This window comes from Callithrix jacchus, chromosome 2 (genome assembly GCF_049354715.1).
Source record: "Callithrix jacchus isolate 240 chromosome 2, calJac240_pri, whole genome shotgun sequence".
Taxonomy (NCBI): Eukaryota; Metazoa; Chordata; class Mammalia; order Primates; family Cebidae; genus Callithrix; species Callithrix jacchus.
Genome location: NC_133503.1, coordinates 97072817 through 97094570, shown reverse-complemented (window position 1 = coordinate 97094570; position 21754 = coordinate 97072817). Strand labels below are relative to the sequence as shown.

Genomic DNA, 21754 nt, shown 5'->3' with positions numbered 1-21754 from the left:
TATGCATTACATTGCCTTAAGTCATAGGAGACTTCCTGTGTAATGCAATATGCAGGTAAAAAGCAGTGGATTAAGTTTCCTTTCAAGGTAGTGATAATTATTGGTAGAAACTTTTTTAGATGATGTGTTTTCTTTAGAACAAGTCTTTTCCTCTGGTAGACAGGAACCACCAGGGGAAAACTACAAGCCATGTGAGGAATAGAGTTAATAACCAGCAGTGTTAATGGCTCATTTATCTGTATTTACTTAAAACTTTGCTTAAATAATTCTGGGTTAGGAAAAAAGTCCCACCAAATAAAATGAATATTGCAGTTAAATGAGAACTGAATTTTATTTACATCTATTTCCATTCAGTGTATCACATCTTCAGGATAGGTGATAACTTATATGAAGGGTGTGCTCGTTTTCTTCAGCTGTGGGTAGAAGACTCTTCCCCAGAGTAGCAGTTGTTGATCCAAATTGAAGCCTTCAGGTAAGGGAATAACTGCTGTAGGAATTCTTTCTTGAAGAATTTAAGCTGTTTAGTAGGAATTCTGTAACTATATACCTTTGAAACAGTATTCACATTCAAATAAACGCCTGTTTTCTGGCCAGACATAGGCTCAATTAGTTTTTTCCAACTGTAGCCATGGCAGTATTTCATTTAGGAAATCATGTAACAGAACTGCTCAATTCATAACTTCTGCTATTAACATTTACACTTAGACTGCCAACAACAGTTAACTTAAATTTTGGTCTCAAGGAAACAAAAAAAAAATTGCATTCAGAATTTATTTTAGTATAAACTAATTTTAGCCTGTTAAGTCATTGTGAGCAATAGTAACTTATACCTCCTCATCTTGTCTGATAATACATTCTATATGCTAACAATCTGATTATATATACTATATGCTAGAAGTTGCTAATTTTTATTCTGCCACCAAGAAAATTATACTTGTATTTATGGGAGAAGGATTTAAAAACTCCTAGACACTTAAAAAAAAATTTTTTTTTAATCTAAAACTTGATTTTCTCCCAAGAACAATTTTGTTTGCTTTCTACAAAGCTTTTTCTTAGGTTTAATAAAATGCCAATAATCATCATTTTCCTCCCCAAAATAAAGGCTCTGACCCATATTATTAGCGTGATACTGTCCTGTAGTACTGACATCTTTAATATTTTTTACATCATGAGACATCATTATGATCTTACCTGATTGTTATCTCAAGATGAGCTAATCATCTTTATTTGCCTTAGAAAATACTTGACTGGCTGGATATTTAATCTTATGATTTTGGTTATACACTTGTTTTAGTCTACTTTAATTCAAAAGGACTCTAACAGTATAGTGTAAAACTCAGATTTTCTAGTCAACAAATTGCTCTCTGTAATGATTTGGCAGATCAATGGAGGCATCCATTTTAACTTTATTGTTACTATACTTACTATGTAGCCATGTGCAGTTTATCAACACAAATATAGATGAAGGAATTTAAATGGACTATAGGTGACTCTGACTTGTAAACTAGGGGAGCCTCTTGTGTTTGACCTTTAAGGCCAAAGAAAAACTGAAGGTAGACTGACTTAACTACTGCCAAGCAGATTATGGGTTATCTTATACTTCCTTTAATTCTCCCAGAATTGCTCTCAGAGTTAGGTGTCACATTAGCATGTTGTTGCTAATGATATAAACAAGAAAATACATGTAATCAGAGGTGGGCAAGTCTTCAGAAATTCCTTAAACTGGTTTAAAAAAGAAGACTGGGAAAGAAGACTAAATCAACATGATTCTCCGCTTTGAAGATAAAACCAGAAATAGTTTCCATTTTAGCATTTTAACAATAGACAAAAATATAAAGTTTAAAAGCAGGCAAGACAGTACAGGGAATTGAGAGTTACAGATTACTGATGTTTGTGTAAATTTCGCTGTTCATCCCTATAGTGACTATTTTAAAAAGCTATCCTGGTATTCGTGTGTCACATACTAGGGAAACAACCAAGACAATCTCCGTTAGATTTCATTTCTCACTTTGTTCATTTGCATCTTAATCACATATTAATTTTCTAAAGTATTATTTAGTAGACCACACCAGCACAATGGTTTCTCCAGCTTTTGTCAAGTGGTCTTACTGTACAGAAGTTATAAATGGCATATACACCCTTCCCCTGCTCCGTCCCTATGAGCATGATGCATGTTGTAGTCCGACAGTAACATTTCTTTATGTACATGTGCACAAATACTTTAAAAACATTTCAGAATTATATAAAATTGTACATTACATGGAGTAGAACCATAAAGATTATTCTAAGTGTAACTACAGAGAAAATGCATGCAGGGGAGAGCCCAGTAAAGTACACAGCCTGTGGGGTGTATAATTTTATTTTAAGTTTATATTTCCTGCAGGATAGTAACATATATTTTTCCTACCCAGAAACAAAATACATTTTCCAAAAACTTGCACACTGCCCACTGCATTAAGTTTAAAATACTCCCTATGTATATAGACAGTAGAAGTAAGCAAAGAAACTTACAACACATTCCAATCTTTAATATATCAAAAATGTCTCCAAGGCAACATTATTAAAATAATTATACCACAGTCCCTAAAATAACATCAGGCTCTAGTAGGAAGATATGGAGAGAGCAGGAAGTTTTCATCCAGTCTGGTTTAGGTGCTCTTCTTTTCTTCACCCAGTAAATTCACGGTGGCTTTCTTGGCTGTTAGGAGGGAAAGAAAAATATATCAAAGCTCTTTGGAATGCAAGCTTTGTGCCTACTGTAGCTACTAGATAACAAAACTTGGATGACTCATGTTCAGGTACGATCATGTTGGGGTTTCTGGTCCAGGCTAAGAGGGTTTCCAGGAAATGGAGAAGGTACCTCTTTTAGAGCACAAATCCTAATGAGCAAAATACTTGAAGGTCATCTAGCCTAGCCCCTTGTTATGACAGTGTCACCTAAACTATCTGTCCTCCTTTAAGCATCAGAAGAAGTAGAGGTTCAGGCTGGGCGCAGTGGCTCACACCTATAATCCCAGCACTTCAGGAGGCCAAGGCAGGTGGATCACCTGAGGTCAGGAGTTAGAGACCATCCTGGCTAACATGGTGAAACCCCGTCTCTACTTTAAAAAATACAAAAAATTAGCTGGGCACTGTGGCATGCACCTGTAGTCCCAGCCACTCAGGAGGCTGAGGCAGGACAATCACTTGAACCCCGGAGGCAGATGTTGCAGTGAACCCAGATCACACCACTGCACTCCAGCCTGGGCAACAGAGCGAGACTCCGTCTCAAAAAAAAAAAGCAGAGATTCCTTAAGAGTAGTATTCAAATTCTAGTTTGTATCTGTGTGCTTGCCTGTAAGATTTCACTTAGCAATGTATTATCAATCTGATGACAACTATCCCATGGTGACAAAAATCAGAGAAAAGTCCTCATTCCTTCCCAGCACTATAAATACAGTCATCTTTTGATGTATGTGTGTGGGGGAGAGAGGATTAGTTCTAGGACTCCTAAAAATACCAAAATCTGTGAGTGCTCAAGCCCTTAAATTGAATGGAATACATAGTATTTCCATATAACCTATGTGCTTCCATATACTTTAAATGTCAGCCAGGCATAATGACTGACTCATGCCTGTAATCCCAGCACTTTGGGAGGTTGAGGGTGGGAAGATCACTTGAGGCCAGGAGTCTGAGACCAGCCTGGGCAACATGAATGGTGAGACCCTCCCCACCCCCCACCTCTATTTAAAGAAAATATTAAAAGCCCATCTCTAGTTAAAATACCTAATGCAACCCAGCATGGTGGCTCATGCCTGTAATCCCAGCACTTTGGGAGGCTGAGGTGGGTGAATCACGAGGTCAGGAGTTCAAGACCAGCCTGGCCAAGATGATGAACCCCATGTCTACTAAAAATACAAAAAAATTAGCTGGGTGTGGTGGTGGATGCCTGTAATCCCAGCTACTCAGGAGATCAAGGCAGAGAATTGCTTGAACCGGGGAGGCAGAGGTTGCAGTACGTCAAGATCGTACCACTGCACTCCAGCCTGGGTGACAGAGCGGGACTCTGTCTCAAAAATTAAAAAAACAAAACCTAATGTAACATGAATGCTATATAAATTATTAGGGCTGGGCACAGTGGCTCACACCTGTAATCCCAGCACTTTAGGAGGCCTAGCCAGGCAGATCACCTGAGGTCTGGAGTTCGAGACCAGCCTGACCAATATGGAGAAACCCCATCTCTACTAGAAATACAAAATTAGCCGGGCATGGTGGTACATGCCTATAATCCCAGCTACTCAGGAGGCTGAGGCAGGAGAATCACTTGAACCTGGGAGACGGAGGTTACGGTGAGCCATGATCGCACCATTGCACTCTAACCTGGGCAAAAAGAACAAAACTCTTGTCTAAAAATAAAAACTGTTACACTAAATTTTTTAAAATCTGTATTTATACTCTCACTGTGCACCATTCTCTCCTGTGATGGATGGGAAGAGTTTGCTCTAAGTCTTTGAGTTGGTGACAAGACACTACATTCATCAAGAAAATACTCTGTCCAAGTGTGATGGCTTGAGGCTGAGGTAGGAGTATTGCTTGAAACCAGGAGTTTGAGAGCACCTTGGCCAAACACAGTGAAAGCCTGTCTCTATAGAAGAACAAAGAAACTATTTTTCTTACCTCTGCAGGAGAGAAAGCCTTCCACTTTCTAATTACCAAGTGGCTGGGAATGTGCTATAAGAACCAGTGCAGTGTGTGAGGTGGAGGGGAAATGGGTTGTCTAGAAGCCTCCAGGACCTTGTGTGAGATTTTGTAATCTGCAGCTGTTCTTGATGGATCCCTAAGTCTTAGTGATGAGAGCCAAGGAGTCCCCTTTTGTCCACTAGCTGCTCTCCCTTCACTCAATTAAAATTGCTGAACCAAGTTCACAACAAAGGAGAAACTGTACTCCTTCCCTTAACTAACTCTTTGTAAAAATTCCTAGTGAATCCAAAAGCTTTGAGAAAATTCCCCCATCTTACTTTAATTCTCATGCCCCTGTTTAGGGATGTTTCAAATCAAAATAAGATTGGATTTTAAGCATTGATATCTAAGAGAACCAAGAGGCTAAGAAATGTGAGTTAAGTAGACAGAAGTGACATCACCATCGGTTGCTGGTTAGGCTAAGAGAAGGGAGAAGAAAAGATACCTCTTAAAAAGAAGCTGGCAATCCTGGCCGGGCGTAGTGGCTTATGTCTGTAATCCCAGCACTTTGAGAGGCTGAGGTGGGTGGATCGCTTGAGGCCAGGAGTTTGAAACCAGCCTGGACAAGATGGCATAACCCTATCTCTACTAAAAATACAAAAATCAGCTAGGCATGATGGCGGGCTCCTGTAATCACAGCTACTTGGGAGGCTGAGGCAGGAGAATCCCTTGAACCTGGAAGGCAGAGGTTGCTGAGCAGAGATTGTGCCACTGCACTCCAGCCTGGGCAACAGAGTGATACTCTGTCTCAGAAAAAAAAAAAAAAAGCTGGCAATCCTAAAGTGGGAGGAGGTTAAGGCTACAAGTTAGAAAACACCTAAAACTGCAGAATAACATACTGAAGTAGACTGCATATGTATGGCCAGAAATGAGTCCAGAGGAGAGAGGTCTGTGAGGGAGAAATGGGGAACATATCACATCTAGGGCATTAGTGCTGCTAGAGAACAGTCTTAGGATTTTACTTCCCCAGTGGTCAGACCACCTCACAACTCCCACGTCTAACTATTACAGTGCTCTAAAAAAACAACGAAGTATTCTGTGTCCACTGCCCACCTTCCTCCAGTTTCTAAAACCCTTGAGAGTCCCTTGGAACTCAAGACCCATCATCGGCAAAATCTATATTCTCACCCATTTCTCCAAATGTTTCCTTTTCCTTCCTGCTCTTAGAGAATCTGGCTGTGCCTGAGGACATTGCTTTCTCAAGTGGTGCTTTCTCAACTAATGGGCAAAATAGCCAGCTAACATCAAATGGCAATAATTTTAAATTTAAATTGACTAAATCCCCCAATCAAAAGATACAGCCAAAACCCATTGGTATGCTGCATCCAGACCCATCTTACATGCAAAGATACATAATGAGTCAAAACAAAGGGAAGGAGAAAGATTCGTCAACCAAATGGAGAGCAAAAATAAATAAATAAAAAGAAGAGGTTGCAATTCTCGCCTCTGATAGAATGGATTTTAAAGCAACAAAGATCAAAAGAGGACATAATGGTAAAAGGATCAATGCAACAAGAAGAGCTGACCATCCTGGATGTATATCCACCCAATACAGGATACGTAAGACTTGTGGCCTGGCGCGGTGGCTCACGCCTATAATCCCAGCACTTTGGGAGGCCAGGGCGGGTGGGTCACGAGGTCAAGAGATCGAGACCATCCTGATCAACAAGGTGAAACCTCGTCTCTACTAAAAATACAAAAATTAGCTGGGCATGGTGGTGGCACGCCTGTAGTCCCAGCTACTTGGGAGGCTGAGGCAGGAGAACTGCTTGAACCCAGGAGGCGGAGGTTGTAGTGAGCTGAGATCATGCCATTGCACTCCAGTCTGGGTAACAACGGTGAAACTTCGTTTCAAAAAAAAGACTTGTAGAGAGACTTGGACTCCCACACAGTAGTAGTGGGAGATTTCAACATCAATATTAGATCAGTGAGTCAGAAAATTAATAAGGATATCCTGGACTTGAACTCAGATCCGGAATAAGTAAACTTAAACATTTATAGAACTCTCCACTTAAAACACACAAGATATGCACTCTTATCAGTACCACATCACACCTACTCACAGGTTTAAATGAAATACTGGTTGGCCATTATTAAGCACGATTGATGGTTTAAGGGAGGTTTTCAATACTCATTTTTAGACTGTATTCTAGCCTTGGCAACTAAACAACTCCCATTCTCTCTCCCTCCTCTTCTTCCTCTTTTTTCCTCTTCATTCGTTTTTTCTCTTTCTCTCTTTCAAAAAATAAAAAACGTGGTAGCTGTTTCTTTACTTCTAGAATCTCATGTCATCAGATTATATCATCCATTAGCCTTCCTTTTCCCTGTCATCCCTGACTCTTGGTCTATCCTGCCTATTTCTTAAAGATTTTAGCCCCTATTAATGTTCCTTTCTAACACTATTCTTATTTTATTGATTGACTGGTAGAGACAGGGTCTCACTCTGTCACCCAGGCTGGAGTGCAGTGATGCCATCTCAACTCACTGCAGCCTCGACCTCCCAGGCTCAGGTGATCCTCCCACCTTAGCTTCCTGAGTAGCTGGGACTATGGGTGTGCACCACCACATCTGGCTAATTTTTGTATTTTTTGTAGAGGTTGGGTTTCACCATGTTGCCCAGGCTGGTCTCAAACTCCTGAGCTCAAGCAATCCATCCACCTCAGCTCTCAAAGTGTAAGGATTACAGGCGTGAGCCACTGCACCTGCCCTACTACTCCTATTTTAATAATGATGTTTAATATCCATGTAGACATACATGATCTAATATCCTGACCTCTTAGTCCCTCCCCTCCAATAACCTTTATATTCCACCCTAAATATGACACTGACTCCCAGGATCCTTGTTACTACCAATACTGTAGTCCATCCATAATCTTGTATTAAGCGTCCCACTCTCCCACCAAAGGTGACTTTTATCTTTGTAGTGCACTCCCCAACCGCACTTTTTTTGCTCATTGTAGATGATGATGGAGTATTCCCGCTATTATCCTGATACAGAGTTGTTCCTCCACCACTTCCCACCTTACTCATGTTAAATTCCATTGTCAAGCATTAATCACTCCACAGTCCCACGCTAACTTCATAGTTCTTGCTGGAAATCACAACCTTGATACAACTCTTCACCTACTCTGCAGCTGTACTCATGTAGGTGAGTATGGCTGAAGGAAAACACACACAGGAACTAGTTTCACTATAAATTCATGAACACAAATCTCAAGCATGCCTTTAACACTGCCTGGTAGTCACAGGACATTGTCCCAGTCCATTTACTCTCCCATTTTCCTAGAGGGGCCAGCACACTGCAGCCACACTTGCTTATGTGTTGTCCATGGCTGCTTTCCCACTACAATGGTAGAGGACAGTAGCTGCAACAGAGACCTGATGGCCCACAAAATTTAAAACTTTGTTATCTGGACTTTTACAGAAAAAGTTGAGCAGACTGTCTCCTTCCCAACTATTTCATACCTTCTCTTTCCATCGTCTCCTTCCCCATCCTCTCTCAATTGGCCTTTCTTCCTATTTTACCGAGAAATTTGAAGCAATCAGAAAATCACTTCTGTAGGCTCCCACAGTCACATGTGCTCACGTACAGCACATGTGATAAACCTTGATTTCCCTACTGTTATCATAAACTTCCAGCTCCTCTGACCAATCCCTCTATTGTTTACAAGATCCTTCACTGGTCAAGGACAGGGATCCAGCAATTCACCCTCACTCTTCTCTCATCATTTCTTGCTCTGTTGAATTATTCCCATTAATTTTCAAACAGGCTTTGTTTCTCCTACCTTAATAAAAAAAAACTTTTAAAATTTCAGGACCCTAATTCCTTCTTCCAGTTATATATAGCTCCATTCTTTTGCTATCCTTTACAGGAAATTTCTCAAAAGAAAGATCTATATTTTCTCATCTCTTTTCTCTCATTCACTCAAATCTATTGCAATCAGGAGTTTGCTACCACTCCACAAAATCTGCGTCATCAAAATTACTAGTACCTTCCTCATTGCTAAATCTGCTCGGTTCTCAGTCCTTATCTTACTTGACCTGTCAGCAGCATGCAACATGATGGATCACTTGTCCTCTTTGAAACACACTTTCTATTCTTGGCCCAAGGATACCATGCTCATGGTTTTCTTGCTACCTCAATAGACCACTCCTTATCAGTCTGCTTTGCTGGTTGCTTCTCGTCTCTCCAGTCTCTACACATTAGACTCCCTGGGTTCAGTCTTTGGACCTCCTCTTTCCTAACTACACTATCTTCATGATCTCATCCAGTCTCATGCTTAATATTTGCCCCCAAATTTATATCTCCAGTCCAGACCTGTTTCCTGAACTCTTGACACCTATATGCAACCAGCTATTTAACTAATCCTTGTAGTTATGTAACAGACATACGCAAATGTCCAGGACTGAATTCCATATCTCCCCCCACAACCCCCTGCCCCTAAAAAATCTGTTCTACCCAGTCTTCTCCAGCTCAGTGGCAATTTTATCCTTCCATTTGTTCAGGCTAAAAAGCTTGTCCTTGACCCCTCAGACCTATGCCCAATCCATAAGCAAATCCCAGTAGTACTACCTTTGAAATATATCAAGAATATGCTACTTCTTACCCCCTACTGCTACAGAAGGAACCAAACCACCATCATCACCTTTAGTCAGGTCACTGCAGGAACCTTTTAACTGTTCTCCCAGTTTCCTCCCTTATCCCCATTCAGTCTGTTCCTAATATAGTGGCCACAGGCAGGCATCTTGTTAAAAAACAGAACAGAACAGATCATTTCAATCCTCTGGTTAAAATTTTCCAACACCTCCACACAAAGTAGAAGCCAAAATTTTTACAATGGCCTATAAGGCCTTATGTGATCTGTCTTCCAGCTTCCACCCCCAGCCTCTCTCACCTCATCTCCTGCACCCCTCTAGATCACTTCTGTTGCTCCCACCTCAGTAAACTTCTACACATGCAGCTCTTTCTGGAGTGTGATTCCCCATGGTTCCTTCCTTTGCCATTTTTTCTCTTATTTTTTAGGGAGAAAGGGTTTTGCTTTGTCACCCAGCCTAGAGTGTCATGGCTCACTTGCAGCCTTGACCACCTGGGCCCAAGTGATCCTCCTACCTACCTCAGCCTCCTGCGTAGCTGTGACCACAGGCTTGCATCACAATGCCTGGCTGATTTTTAAATTTTTCTAGAGAGCAGGTTTCCATAGGAAACCCATCACAAATGAGCTGGTCTCAAACTCCTGGCCTCAAGTGATCTTCCTGCCTTGGCCTCCCAAATGTTGGGATTCAGGCTGAGTCAGTGTCCTGATTCCTTTACTACTTTCGAGTCTGATTCAATAGACCCTTCTGGTATAGATTTCCTAAATGTCTTTATTTAAAATCGTAACCATCCCTCCAGTCCTTGGCCCTCCCTGTCTTTCTACTTGCTTTGTTTTTTCCCTATATCATCTGCTAAATATACCATCCAATTTTCAATTTTACTGCCCATCTCCCAACAAGACTAAGTTTCATGAATTCATGGAGTATGGTCTCTTTGATTTGCTGGTTCACTGCCAGTGTTAGGAAAGTGCTTGGCACATATTAAACACCTCATAAGTAAATACTTATTGAGTGAATGAATCAGAGATGAGAGAGGACATTCTTTTGTACCCATAACAAAAATTGAACAGCATACTGAACGAACTGAATTAGGCTAGCAGTCAGGGCCCCCAAAGTACTGCTTCTGTCTAGTCAGCCTGCTGCTACAGCCCTGGCCAGCTAAACCCTGCCGCTCATGGTGCCAGCCCAGAGAGGAGCCAGCCAGGAGATGGTGAGTGGTGTATGGGTGGGGAACCCCAAGGAGAAGATGCTGAGGAGGAAATTGAAAAACAGGGTAGCAGCTCAGACTGCCAGAGACAGAAAGCAAGTTCAAATGTGAACTGAAATAGCAAGTGGTAGATTTAGAACAGAACCAAAAACTTCTGCTAGAAATCAGCTTTTATGAGAGAAAATGCATGGACTGTAGTTGAGAACCGTGAGTGAAGACAGCACTTAGGGATGGTTGCCCTGGTTACTGAAGAGGAGGCAGAAGCCAAGTTAATTCCATCTATTTGATGCTTGACATCCCTAACTAGGCAGATGAGGGTAGAAGTTAGTTTTGGTGGGGTTGGAAGTAAACATCAACTATCTTCTCAGTTCCAGTATGATACCCTGTTGGGCATTCTGGACAACTTGGACCCAGTAGTGTTCTTCAGATGTCCTTCCCCAGAGTCTGCCAGCCTGGAGCAGCTCCCAGAGGTCCACTCAGAAAGACCCACCTAAGCAGCTTCCCTTTCTCTGTCAATGGAGACATCATCAGCCAGGCTCAAAGCTACTAATGAACTCATTCATTTTGACTACGTATATGCCAAGCCCATAGTCTGAGACAGACAGCCAAGCTAATGTGGTAGTGAAAAATCAAGGAAGCACCTCTCAGCCTCTCAGAGAATGATTACCCAGAATTCATTGTCTGAGTAAAGGAAGACCCTGTAGAAGATGACTTCATTCCACACCTCAAATCTACTTTCATCCAGCCACTGCCTGAAGCCATCTTCCTGTCTACTGGATGTTTACAGTGACTGTGGGTATGAGGGCTTCCCTTTCCCCTGCAGCAACATGTCCTCTCTGCTTGTTGCAAACCCTTCTGAGGAGGAGACTTTGGCCAATGAACTCTTTCCCCAGCTGGTTAGTGTCTAAGGAGTGATCCAATACTGTTGCCCTTTTCCTTGACTATTAAACTGCTTGTAGGATAACAGAGAAGCCTGCCTGTGGTTCATTCAGAAAGCCAGAACACAGAGTGTACAGTCCTAGAGAATTCTCAAGTATCCATCTGTTTAAACCTCACAGATAAACCTAAGTATTGTCTTTTGGCATCCAGCAGTCCAGGGTATTCAAGATGTTACTGTAATTTAGAACTACAGCTTTTGAGGTTGTACTTTTTTCTAAAGAGTGGTACTTTGACCTAAATATTTATTATGTTAGGGTGATTAGACAAGTGTCTTAGAAGAGACAGGGAATTCACGAATGGCTCTTTTCATTTCTCCTCCCCACTTTTTGCTATCCCAGGCTTGCCTCTAGTTTCAGGTCCTTTAGTTTGCTTCTGCAAGCAGAGAGAACACCAACCTGAGGGGCTCTTTTCCCCTTATGTACAGTTCAAGTAAAGATCAATAATTTTTTGTAAAATTATAGAAATTTACTATCTAAATGCTTGATGGAATTTTTCCTGCTAGTATAGCTTCTGAATGGTGCATTCTCCATTTATTTAAAACTACCTATGCAATTAAAAAGTATAATACAAAAAAAATTAAACAATTAGAAGAGATGAATATGAATATAGATGATTCTCTAAAATTGCTGGCTACCAAGGAAACTCATTTTTCCTAATGTTCTGACTGAATGCTCATTAAATGTGGCATGGAGGAAGAGTCATGGGAAAATTGAAGGGCAATAGGCAAAGACTTTGTAAAGAAATCCCAGGGTAACGTTGGCATTTGGCTGAGGGACGCTGATGAGACAAGAAGGCCAGGAAGCCTGTTATTTGAGCCTAGTGTATCACATCTCTCACATGTGAAGCCATGTTGTTCCTGACTCTTACCTTCTTTAGTGATGGCATCTGCAGTCTCCTTGGCTTTGTCTTTTAGGTCCTTGACCACACTGTCCAGCTGGGACTCATGCTTCAGGAAGAAAGGACGGATGATGCGCTTGTAGAGCAGTTCAGCTCCATTAGAAGGGCTTGGGGCCATGCACCACAACAGGAAGCCACACTGCACAGAATAAGAGCCAGCATGGGTAACAGGAGGGTGGAGGGGGTGCATTCTGACAATACACACTGCCTTTCACTACTTTGGGGGTGAGAAATGCCTCTGTTATTTTCTCCAAAGGAATTACCAGTGTTTTCTGCAGGTTAAAGGTAAGGTGGGCTTTCTTTAGATGGAAAAAACTTGAGGAGTAATGAGCTAGTAAGGAAAAGCTGAGACTAAAAAATAAAAGTTCAGTCACAGCAGGTCCAGGAGCTTAACAATCTTCCTAACTTCGACCACTTTTTAGTATATAGCTGTTAAGAGGTTTTTATTAATCATAACCCTTAGAAATCAATTTAAGAAATATAGTACTTATCTGCATGTATAAAGCCCCATACAGATAAGCCTAATATCTAGGAGGCTTGTGCTTGGTAGGCTTACCTTGGTAAGTTTATCCCATTTATTCCTCCTATTATAGAAAAACTACCTTGTCCATTCCTGAATTCTTCCCTTGGTGGAACCTCAGTTTTGGGTAGATCTTTAGCCTTCAACGAATCTTTACAGCTGTTCTTCATCTTTCATCTTGAACACAGTTATTATTCCTTTTTCTTTACAGCTCTCCTTTGCCATTGAGGTTATTTTAGAATTGACAATACTTCTGCCCTAATAACTTAAATAAGGATTTTCACACTATGTCCAAAAAATTGTATTGTTTATTCAAATAATAAATACCAACTTGCCACTTCTTTTTTTTCTTTGTCTGTCCCATAAGGTTGCTGAAAACACTGAAGAACAGGGACGGATCTGTCTGTGATGTGTCAATTACTGAAATGCCTCTCTCAGATATTAAATACAGTTTATATTAAAAAATACATTTATCTGGTGTAATCAGTTTGAAATTCGAACATGACTAATATCGGGATACCCTTACATACTAAAGGCTATTTTCCCATTAGTTCAACTTGTAGAGCAGAAGAGCATGACTTGTTTTTTTTTTTTTTTGTCATGGTTGTAATGATTGAATCAGGGTATTTATCATTTCCATCATCTCAACCATTCATCATTTATTTGTGGTGAGAATATTATAAGTCCTCTTTTCTAGCTCTTTGGAAATAAATCATATATTATTTTTAATTATATTCACCCTCCTGAACAACAACACACCAGAATTTAATATTCCTATTAACCATGACCTCATACCTTTTGACCAATCTCTCCTCATTCCTCCTTTTGTCTTCCTTCCCTAGCATCTGGTAACCACTATTCTACTCTCTCATTTGTTGAGATCGGCTTTTACAGATTCCATACATGAATGACATCATTAAGTATTTGTGTTTCTGTGCTTGGGTCATTGTATTTAACATAATGTCCTCCAGGTTCATCCATGTTGCCTCAAATGACAGGATTTTATTTTTTATGGCTAAATAGTATTTCATTGTGTATACATATATATGATGTTTTTCTTTTTCCATTCATCTGTCAATAGACACCTGGATTGATTCCATATCTTAGCTGTTGTGAACAATGCTGCAGTTAATACGGGAGTGCAGATATCTCTTAGACACAGTGATTTGATTTCTCTTTGATATATACCCAGTAGTGGCATTGCTGGATCAAATGGTTTTGAAGAACCTCTATACTGTTTTAGATATAAAACCAACTTGCCACTTCAAGTCATCCATGCAATTTACTCCTTTTTAAGATAAAAAAATAATGAAAGAAAAGGGAATATTCAGAGTAATCTGCTCATTTCCCTAGAAAGTTTAATAAACAACATACTGGCTTATTTTAGTTGAAAAGATTCTAAGTTGTCTTCTACACAGCCTAGGTGGGTCTTCAAAAATACAGAAGTCACTTACAGAGATTCCAAATCAGTATTTTTTACAATATCTCCTTAAAGTAAAAACATCTCAATTTCTCCTGCTTTAAATTTAACTCTGAAAGGCTTCATCCTTTTTATTCCAAACCAAGGGATGTACTCTAATACATGCCTTTCTAAGACAGTCTTTCAAGTGCTTTAGAGATGCAAAGCTGATAAAGGGCTAACAAGGATAGAGTTTCAGTTTAAAATGCACAAATAGCTCACTCCATCAGCACCATGTTGGCTCTGAGAAACATACTACACATTGAGCTTGTATTACACTCAAAATACAAAACATAACTCAAATTCTCAACAAATTAGTATCTCCAGATAATTATTTTTGAGAGTCTTACTCTGTCACCCAGGCTGGAGGGCAGTGGCATGAACATGGCTTACTGCAGCCTTGAACTCCTGGGTTCAAACAATCTTCCCACCTCAGCCTCCCAAGTAGCTGAGACTACTGCAGGCACAAACCACCATGCCTGGCTAAGTTTTTATAACTTTTTTTGTAGAGACCACATCTTAAAATGTTGCCCAGGCTCCCCTTACCTCAACTACAGTAACAAGTAACTATTGAAAAGTAACCTTTGTGAATTAAAATTTGCTACAGAAGCACAGAGTTTTTTTAAAAGACAGAGATTTGCTTGGCATGGTGACATGCACCTGTAGTTCCAGTGACTTGGGAGGCCAAGGTGGGAGGATTGCTTGAGCCCAGGAGTTGGAGACTGACATGGTTGGGCTGTGTCCCCACCCAAATCTCATCTTGAACTGTAGCTTTCATAATTCCCATGTGTTGTGGGAAGGACTGTGTGAGAGATAACTGAATCGTGCAGTTGTTTCCCACCATACTGTTCTCAGTAGTGAATAAGTCTCATGAGATCTGATAGTTTAATAAAGGGTTTCCCCTTCTGCTTGGCTCTCATCTCTCTTATCTGCCTTCATGTAAGACATTCCTTTGCTTTTCCTTAATCTTCCTCCATGATTGTGAGGCCTCCCCAGCCATGTGGAACTGTGAGTCAATTAAACCTCTTTATAAATTGCTCAGTCTAAGGTATGTCTTTATTAACAGCGTGAGAACACACTAACACAGAGACCATCCTGGGCAACACAACAAGAGCTCATCTCAAAAACAACAAAACCCAGAGACTACAGGACTAAATTCTTTATAAAACCCCCAAACTATAGCTATATGCTTAAGAAACATACCTACCACAAAATCAAATAGGAACACTGAAAATGAAGTTATGGGAAAGAAATATCAGACAAACACCAACTCCCAAAATAGCTCATTAATAATACTAATACATATACATTATTTAAAGCAAAATAAGTAAACAGAATGATCATAAGGAAAGCAATTCAGCAAAAATATTAAAATTCCTGAACTTGTATATACTTTTGAAATATATAGTTTTGTATATATTTTTTTAAATATATGATTATTTTTTGTAAAAAATTATTTTATATATAGGTATAGACAGCTTTCAAATATGGCTTTTAAATATGTAAATGTAAAAGTCAGAATTATATAGAAAAATGGACAAAATCTTCAGTCATAGATTTTAACATTTCCATCAGTAATTTATATATTGACCATGATCAAGCCTGTAATCCCAGCACTTTGGGAGGCTGAGGTGGGAAGATCACTTGAGCCCAGGAGTCCTGAGACTAGCCTGGGTAACACAGGGAGAACCCATCTCTACAAAAAAAAAATGTTTTAATTAGCCAGGGTTGGTGGCATGTGCCTGTAGTCCTCCGTGGAGGCTGAGGCGGGCGGGTGGCTTGAGCTTGGGAGGTTGATGCTGCAGTGAGCTGTGATAGCACCACTGCAATACAGACCTGGTGAGAGAGCAAGACCCTGTCTCAAAAAACAAAAAAAAATTGATATTAAAACAATCTAGAAATTAGTAAAAATACAGAACAAAGAACACAAAATTTAAGTTTTTTTTTTTTTTTTGAGACAGGGTCTCACTTTGTCACCCAGGCAGCAATGCAATGGCACAAACACAGATCACTAGAGCCTCAACTTCCTAGGCTCAAGTGATCTTCCCAACTCAGCCCCCCAAGTAGCTAGGACCACATGCATGCAGGCATGCAACATCACATCCAGCTAATTTTTGTATTTTTTGTAGAGACGGCATTTCACTATGTTGCTCAGGATGGTCTCAAACTCCTGGGCTCAATCAGTCTGCCTAACTCGGCCTCCCAAAGTGCTAGGGATTATAGATGTGAGCCACATGCAGCCTACAATCTCAATCTAAAGATATATACAGATCTCTCAACCCGACAAACAGGGATTCGAATAGTTAGCCTAGTATATAGAGGGCAACAGGATGGGCTCAAAGAAACTAACTTCCAATCCTGGTTCTGCCACTTAACTAGCTGAGCAGACCTTGTTCAAGTTACTTAATCACTTAATTCTGTTTTTTCCTCTATAAAATAGGTATTAATTGAAAATTTAAAAATCTACCCCTATAATTTTGTAAGAAAATACAATTACTGAGCATAGCAAGGACTTTCTCTGACCCAAGAATACTGTCTTTTCTATCAACATCCATGAAACATTACTAACAGGATAATTTATTAGCTTTCAGTGGGGGAAAGCAAATCATAGAACCAAAAACATTTAATCAGATATTTATTGTTATTATTTTTATTTTTTATTTTTGGGATAGAGTCTATCTCACTCTGCCACCCAGACTGGAGTTGCAGTGATCTTGGCTCACTGCAACATCTGCCTCCTGGGTTCATTCAAGTGATTCTCCTGCCGCAGCCTCCTGAGTAGCTGGGATTACAGACACATGCCACCATGCCAGGCTAATTTTTTAATTTTTAGTAGAGATGGGGTTTTGCCATGTTGGCCAGGCTGATCTTGAACTTCTGGCCTCAGTTGAACTCCTGCCTTGGCCTCCCAAAGTACTGGGATTACAGGCATGAGCCACCATGCCTGGCCATAAACAAATATGTTAGTACATGAAATGAAATTCAAATTTATGATATACTTGATTACAAAAAAATAGTCTAACTGCAATATAAAGGAGAAACAAAATGAAAGTAATTTGTAATATATATAAGTGTACAAACAAAACAATACGGGAATACATCATAAGATACTCATAAGTAGAATCAGCAACAGTTGCAGCTATAAACAAAATCTTCCAAGTATGGACTAAGCCAGGCATGGTGGCTCACACCTGTAATCCCAGCACTTTGGGAGGCCAAGGCGCATGGATCACTTGAGGTCAGGAGTTCGAGACCAGCCTGGCCAACATGGCAAAACCGCAACTATCAATAGAGAGACAGATGTCCCTACTAAAAAACCAGAGGCATTAAGGTGAACTGAAAATGACTCATTGGATTAAGAATCAGAAGAGGTAAGGTGTGTTTTACGACTTTAGGCAAATCAACCTAAGAGACAGTTTTCTCTTCTGCAGGGTTTTAGGAAAAGTCACAAATTAATGTACTTGAAGAAGTATACAATACAGTAGTAGTATTACCAAATCCTAAAGTTCTTATTGTAGAAAATCTCTGAAATATTACCTGCCTATGTAAATACCAACCTTTGAGCAATCCAGACAAGCTGATTATCCTTTCTGTTTGAATTAAGTCAAGTGTCCACAGTTTTGTACCTCTTCAATGTGATTATTTCATAGGCTAGACTGCAGACTGTTAATTTACTACTTTCTGGTACCCTCTAGCTATTGTCTTGAGACAGTAAAATAATTACTGCTCTCTAGCTACATCTTTAGCATTTTCCAGTTCTCAAATGAAATCATTTTCTTATATTAAAAATAAAGTTAATTACTGTTCAACTCTCAAGGTGATATTCAGCTGCTGCCTCTTACAACCCCCTCTTCTTAATCTATGTAACTATTCTACAGCCCAGGAATACCCTGAGTTTATTAAAATCACTCACACAGATCTGGCCATCTTTTCAAGTAAGCTGCCCTCAAAGTGCTAGTTGATGATACTCCCAAGGAGACCCACAAGCCCACTGCTGCCTGTAGTTCAGACAGAGTCCACATACTATTTTAACTGAACTCTTGGCACTATTAGCACTGACACAGTGATTCCTTAAATTACAAATTATAACAGGCCATTCTATTCCATCTGTGCTTCTAATGCTGTCACCATCTGATTTTCCCCCAGAAGAGGTATTTCCCAGGTAGGGTTATGCTTAACATGCAGTTAGGGAATCAAGAATTAATGTCAGAAAAAATGTCCTTTAATACTGACTTCCTGATTGCTACAGTGACTTGATCAGAAACAGAAATCTAAGAAAGCCTCTGCAATGTAGCTACAGAATAGTTACAAGCTAAATTTAAAAGCTTAAAAAAAATGTTAAAGGAAATAAAACGTGTTATTGCTCAGTGTGCACAAATAAAAGCTTAAAAGTAACATGTTAAAGGAAAGATTTCCCTGTCTTTTTGGCCTCCTAAAAAGATTAAGAAGAAAAATGTTGCCAGGCACGGTGGCTCACACCTGTAATCCTAGCACTTTGGGAGGCCAAGGCGGGTGGATACACCTGAGGTCAGGAGTTCGAGACTAGCCTGGCCAACATGGTGAAACCTCGTCTCTACTAAAAATACAAAAATTAGCTGGGTGTGGTGGCGGGTGACTGTAAGTCCAGCTGATCGGGAGGTGGAGGCAGGAGAATTGCTTGAACCTGGGAGGCAGAGGTTGCAGTGAGCTGAGATTACACCACTTCACTCCAGCCTGGGCAAAAGAGCTCAGGTTGGTCTCAAACTCCTGGGCTCAAAAAAAGAAAAAGAAAAATGTTATATTCTCTGTCAATGGGTGAAATACCACAGGTGACAAACTGTGTCAGGACTTAATCCTGCCAGAGTTTACTCAACCTTGTTCTAAAAATCAATCTAGAAAATGATTTAAATGAAGGTAAACATGGGATACAAAGATATTAATTGCAGCAGTATGTATGTATGACAAATGTCCTAAATGTCTTTCAATTGGGAAATGGGTAAATTATTGATAACAGATTAGACAGCTGTGTCAAAGAATATTTAATAACATGAGAAAATACTCATAATGCTGTGTTAATTGAAAAAAGCAAAACACAGAATTACATATGTGGTCTCAACCACACATACATGGTTAAGATAGCAATACATACATACATACATACATATAGATATACACACACACATACATACACACACAGAATTCTGTTTATTTATACACATAGACCAATATATTTGCACATTTTAAAAAATGGGAAGGCTACTCTAAGATGTAGGATTACAAATGTTATTTTCCTCCCTACGTAAAACACATCCCAACACACACTCACAAATGTAAACAGTAGGACAGCAAGGACTTTGTTTTAATCACCCAAATATTTCCTAGACGTAGAACAGAATCTGGTACATAGGGGTTCTAAATAAATATCTGCTGAATAAAGGAATAAGCATATGTAAATTTCATAATCAAGGAAAAAAGATTTTAAATTTATTTTTAAACGCTTTTTCTCAAGGCCAGATGTCAGAGCAAAGCTCAGTACATGCATGATCCAATTTCTACCTAAATACATCATATATTACCTTCTCAACTAAGCTTTGATGCCTAGCCATTGGCTCTTTTTATTTTCCTTCAATCTTATAAGCTGCTTTAGAAAAATGAAAATAAAGCCAACAATATTAACTCTGCAAAAAAAAATATATATATATATATATTAAACATGTCCTTGGGCCAGGAGCGGTGGCTCACGCCTATAATCCCAGCACTTTGCTTGGGAGGCCAAGGCGGGCACATTGCTTGAGGTCAGGAGTTTGAGACCAGCCTGGCAAACATGACAAAACCCCACCTCTACTGAAAATACAAAAATTAGCCAGGTGTGGTGGTGCATGCCTGTAATCCCAGATACTTAGGAGACTGGTGGGAGTATCACTTGAACGCCAGAGGCGGTGGTTGCAGTGAGCCGTGATGGTGCCACTGCACTCTAGCCTAGAGGACAGAGCAAGACTCTGTCTCAAACCACGCCCCCCCCAAAAAAAAAACAACCTTACTTGTAAATTTCTTTTCCACACTTCCAATCAGCATGCCACTCCAACAGCATAGGTAAGATAGATTCTACTTAAAATTTGATACTCTCCTGAACCTTCTACAGACTGCAATTCAGAGGCTTTTTCTCAGTCTGTTTACTAAGTCATTCAGAATATGCCACTAATGCAGGAAGAAAGCATTTTTATTGACAGCATCATGAATTTTTAATCCTTTCAAGTATATTATCTATTTGGAACATAGGCAATAAATTCACTCCCGTGAACACTATGATGCCATGCAGCTGGAGACTACTAATGGATACATATTCATTTTAACATTAGGGAAGAAAATTTGTTGCAAAGCAATATTTTAAATGAACTTCAAAACCAAATATAAATGATTCAGTGACTATGATTTATTTTGGATCCTTTCTCTACCCCTGTGGCCTCCATTAGCAGAGGTGATTAGGAGAAGGCTAGAAGTCAAGCTTGCTCACATTTTGGAAGTCTGAGGTCAGGTACTACTGCAAGTAGTTCTTGTCACAAGATACTATTCACTGCCACAAGCAGGTGGGCCCAAAGCAAAAGCCAAGTTTCTTTCCACTAGGGACTGCACTGTGAAGTCCCTACCATTAGATGGATCTTATTAAAGGCTTTAAAATTATTTGAAGTTTAAATTATGTCAGGTCCAAATTAAAGATTATAAAACATTTTTATAAATGTTAAATGTCTTCGAATAATACAAACAAAAAAAATCCAACTTTGAAATCCTAAATCTTTTCACAGACCAATTTTTATTTTCTTCCATCAGTTTTGAAAGGAAAATTCTTAATTGCCTTACAAGGCATTCTGTAGTGATGTCATTCAAAAATAGAAAAGAATCTATACTGAGCATATTTTCATTTAATTTTTTAAACTCTAAAAGACAAGATACTTTATATAGTGTCTTATCTTTTTCTTTTTTAACCATAAATGGTGTCATACTGTATTTAATGTTCTATAACATTTTTTCTTTTTTGAGACAGGGTCTCACTCTGTCACCCAGGCTATAGTGCAGTAGTATTGTATGATCATAGCTTACTATGGCCTTGAACTCCTGGGCTCAAACCATCCTCCCACCTCAGCCTCCTGAGTAGATGGGAGCACAGGCATGCACCACCATGCCTGGCTTTTGTTTGTTTGTTTTTGGTCATCATGCTGTGATCTGAGAGCCTGGCTAATTTTTCAATTTGTATGTGTGGAAACAGGATCTTACCATGTTGCCCAGGATGGTGTCAAAGTCCTGGCCTCAAGCAATCTTTCTGCCTTGGCCTTCAAGTATGCTGGGATTATAGGCAAAGGCTAGCAAATCTGTCCTCTATACCTTTTCATAATTACTAAATTATGCAAAAATTTTTGGGTCTGCACATATGGATCTTTTTCAT

General features: G+C 39.7%; 2 protein-coding genes across 7 annotated transcripts in view; one reads left to right on the top strand and one right to left on the bottom strand.

Moving 5' to 3' along the window:
* The window catches only part of SRP19 (signal recognition particle 19), a 59622-nt gene that overhangs the window by 16038 nt on the left and 21830 nt on the right, over positions 1-21754 (top strand). For 2 of the 6 annotated variants that reach the window (XM_008991686.4, XM_008991682.4), the window contains one exon: positions 13243-13340. The exons of 2 other annotated variants lie outside the window; for them this stretch is intronic. In XM_008991686.4, coding sequence (XP_008989934.2) covers positions 13243-13250 — 8 coding nt within the window. In that variant the 3' untranslated portion in view covers positions 13251-13340. Of the gene's footprint in view, positions 1-10887; positions 13341-21754 lie in introns of those variants that run through there. 2 more of the 6 variants (XM_008991685.5, XM_002744709.7) reach the window with 1 other exon arrangement.
* REEP5 (receptor accessory protein 5) overlaps positions 313-21754 on the bottom strand; it is a 45191-nt gene continuing 23749 nt past the window's right edge. The window contains exons 4-5 of the mRNA XM_002744682.7: positions 12326-12494; positions 313-2698 (exon numbers count right to left, since the gene is read on the bottom strand). Of these exons, the coding sequence (XP_002744728.2) occupies positions 2649-2698; positions 12326-12494 (219 nt within the window). The 3' untranslated portion in view covers positions 313-2648. The remainder of the gene's footprint in view (positions 2699-12325; positions 12495-21754) is intronic.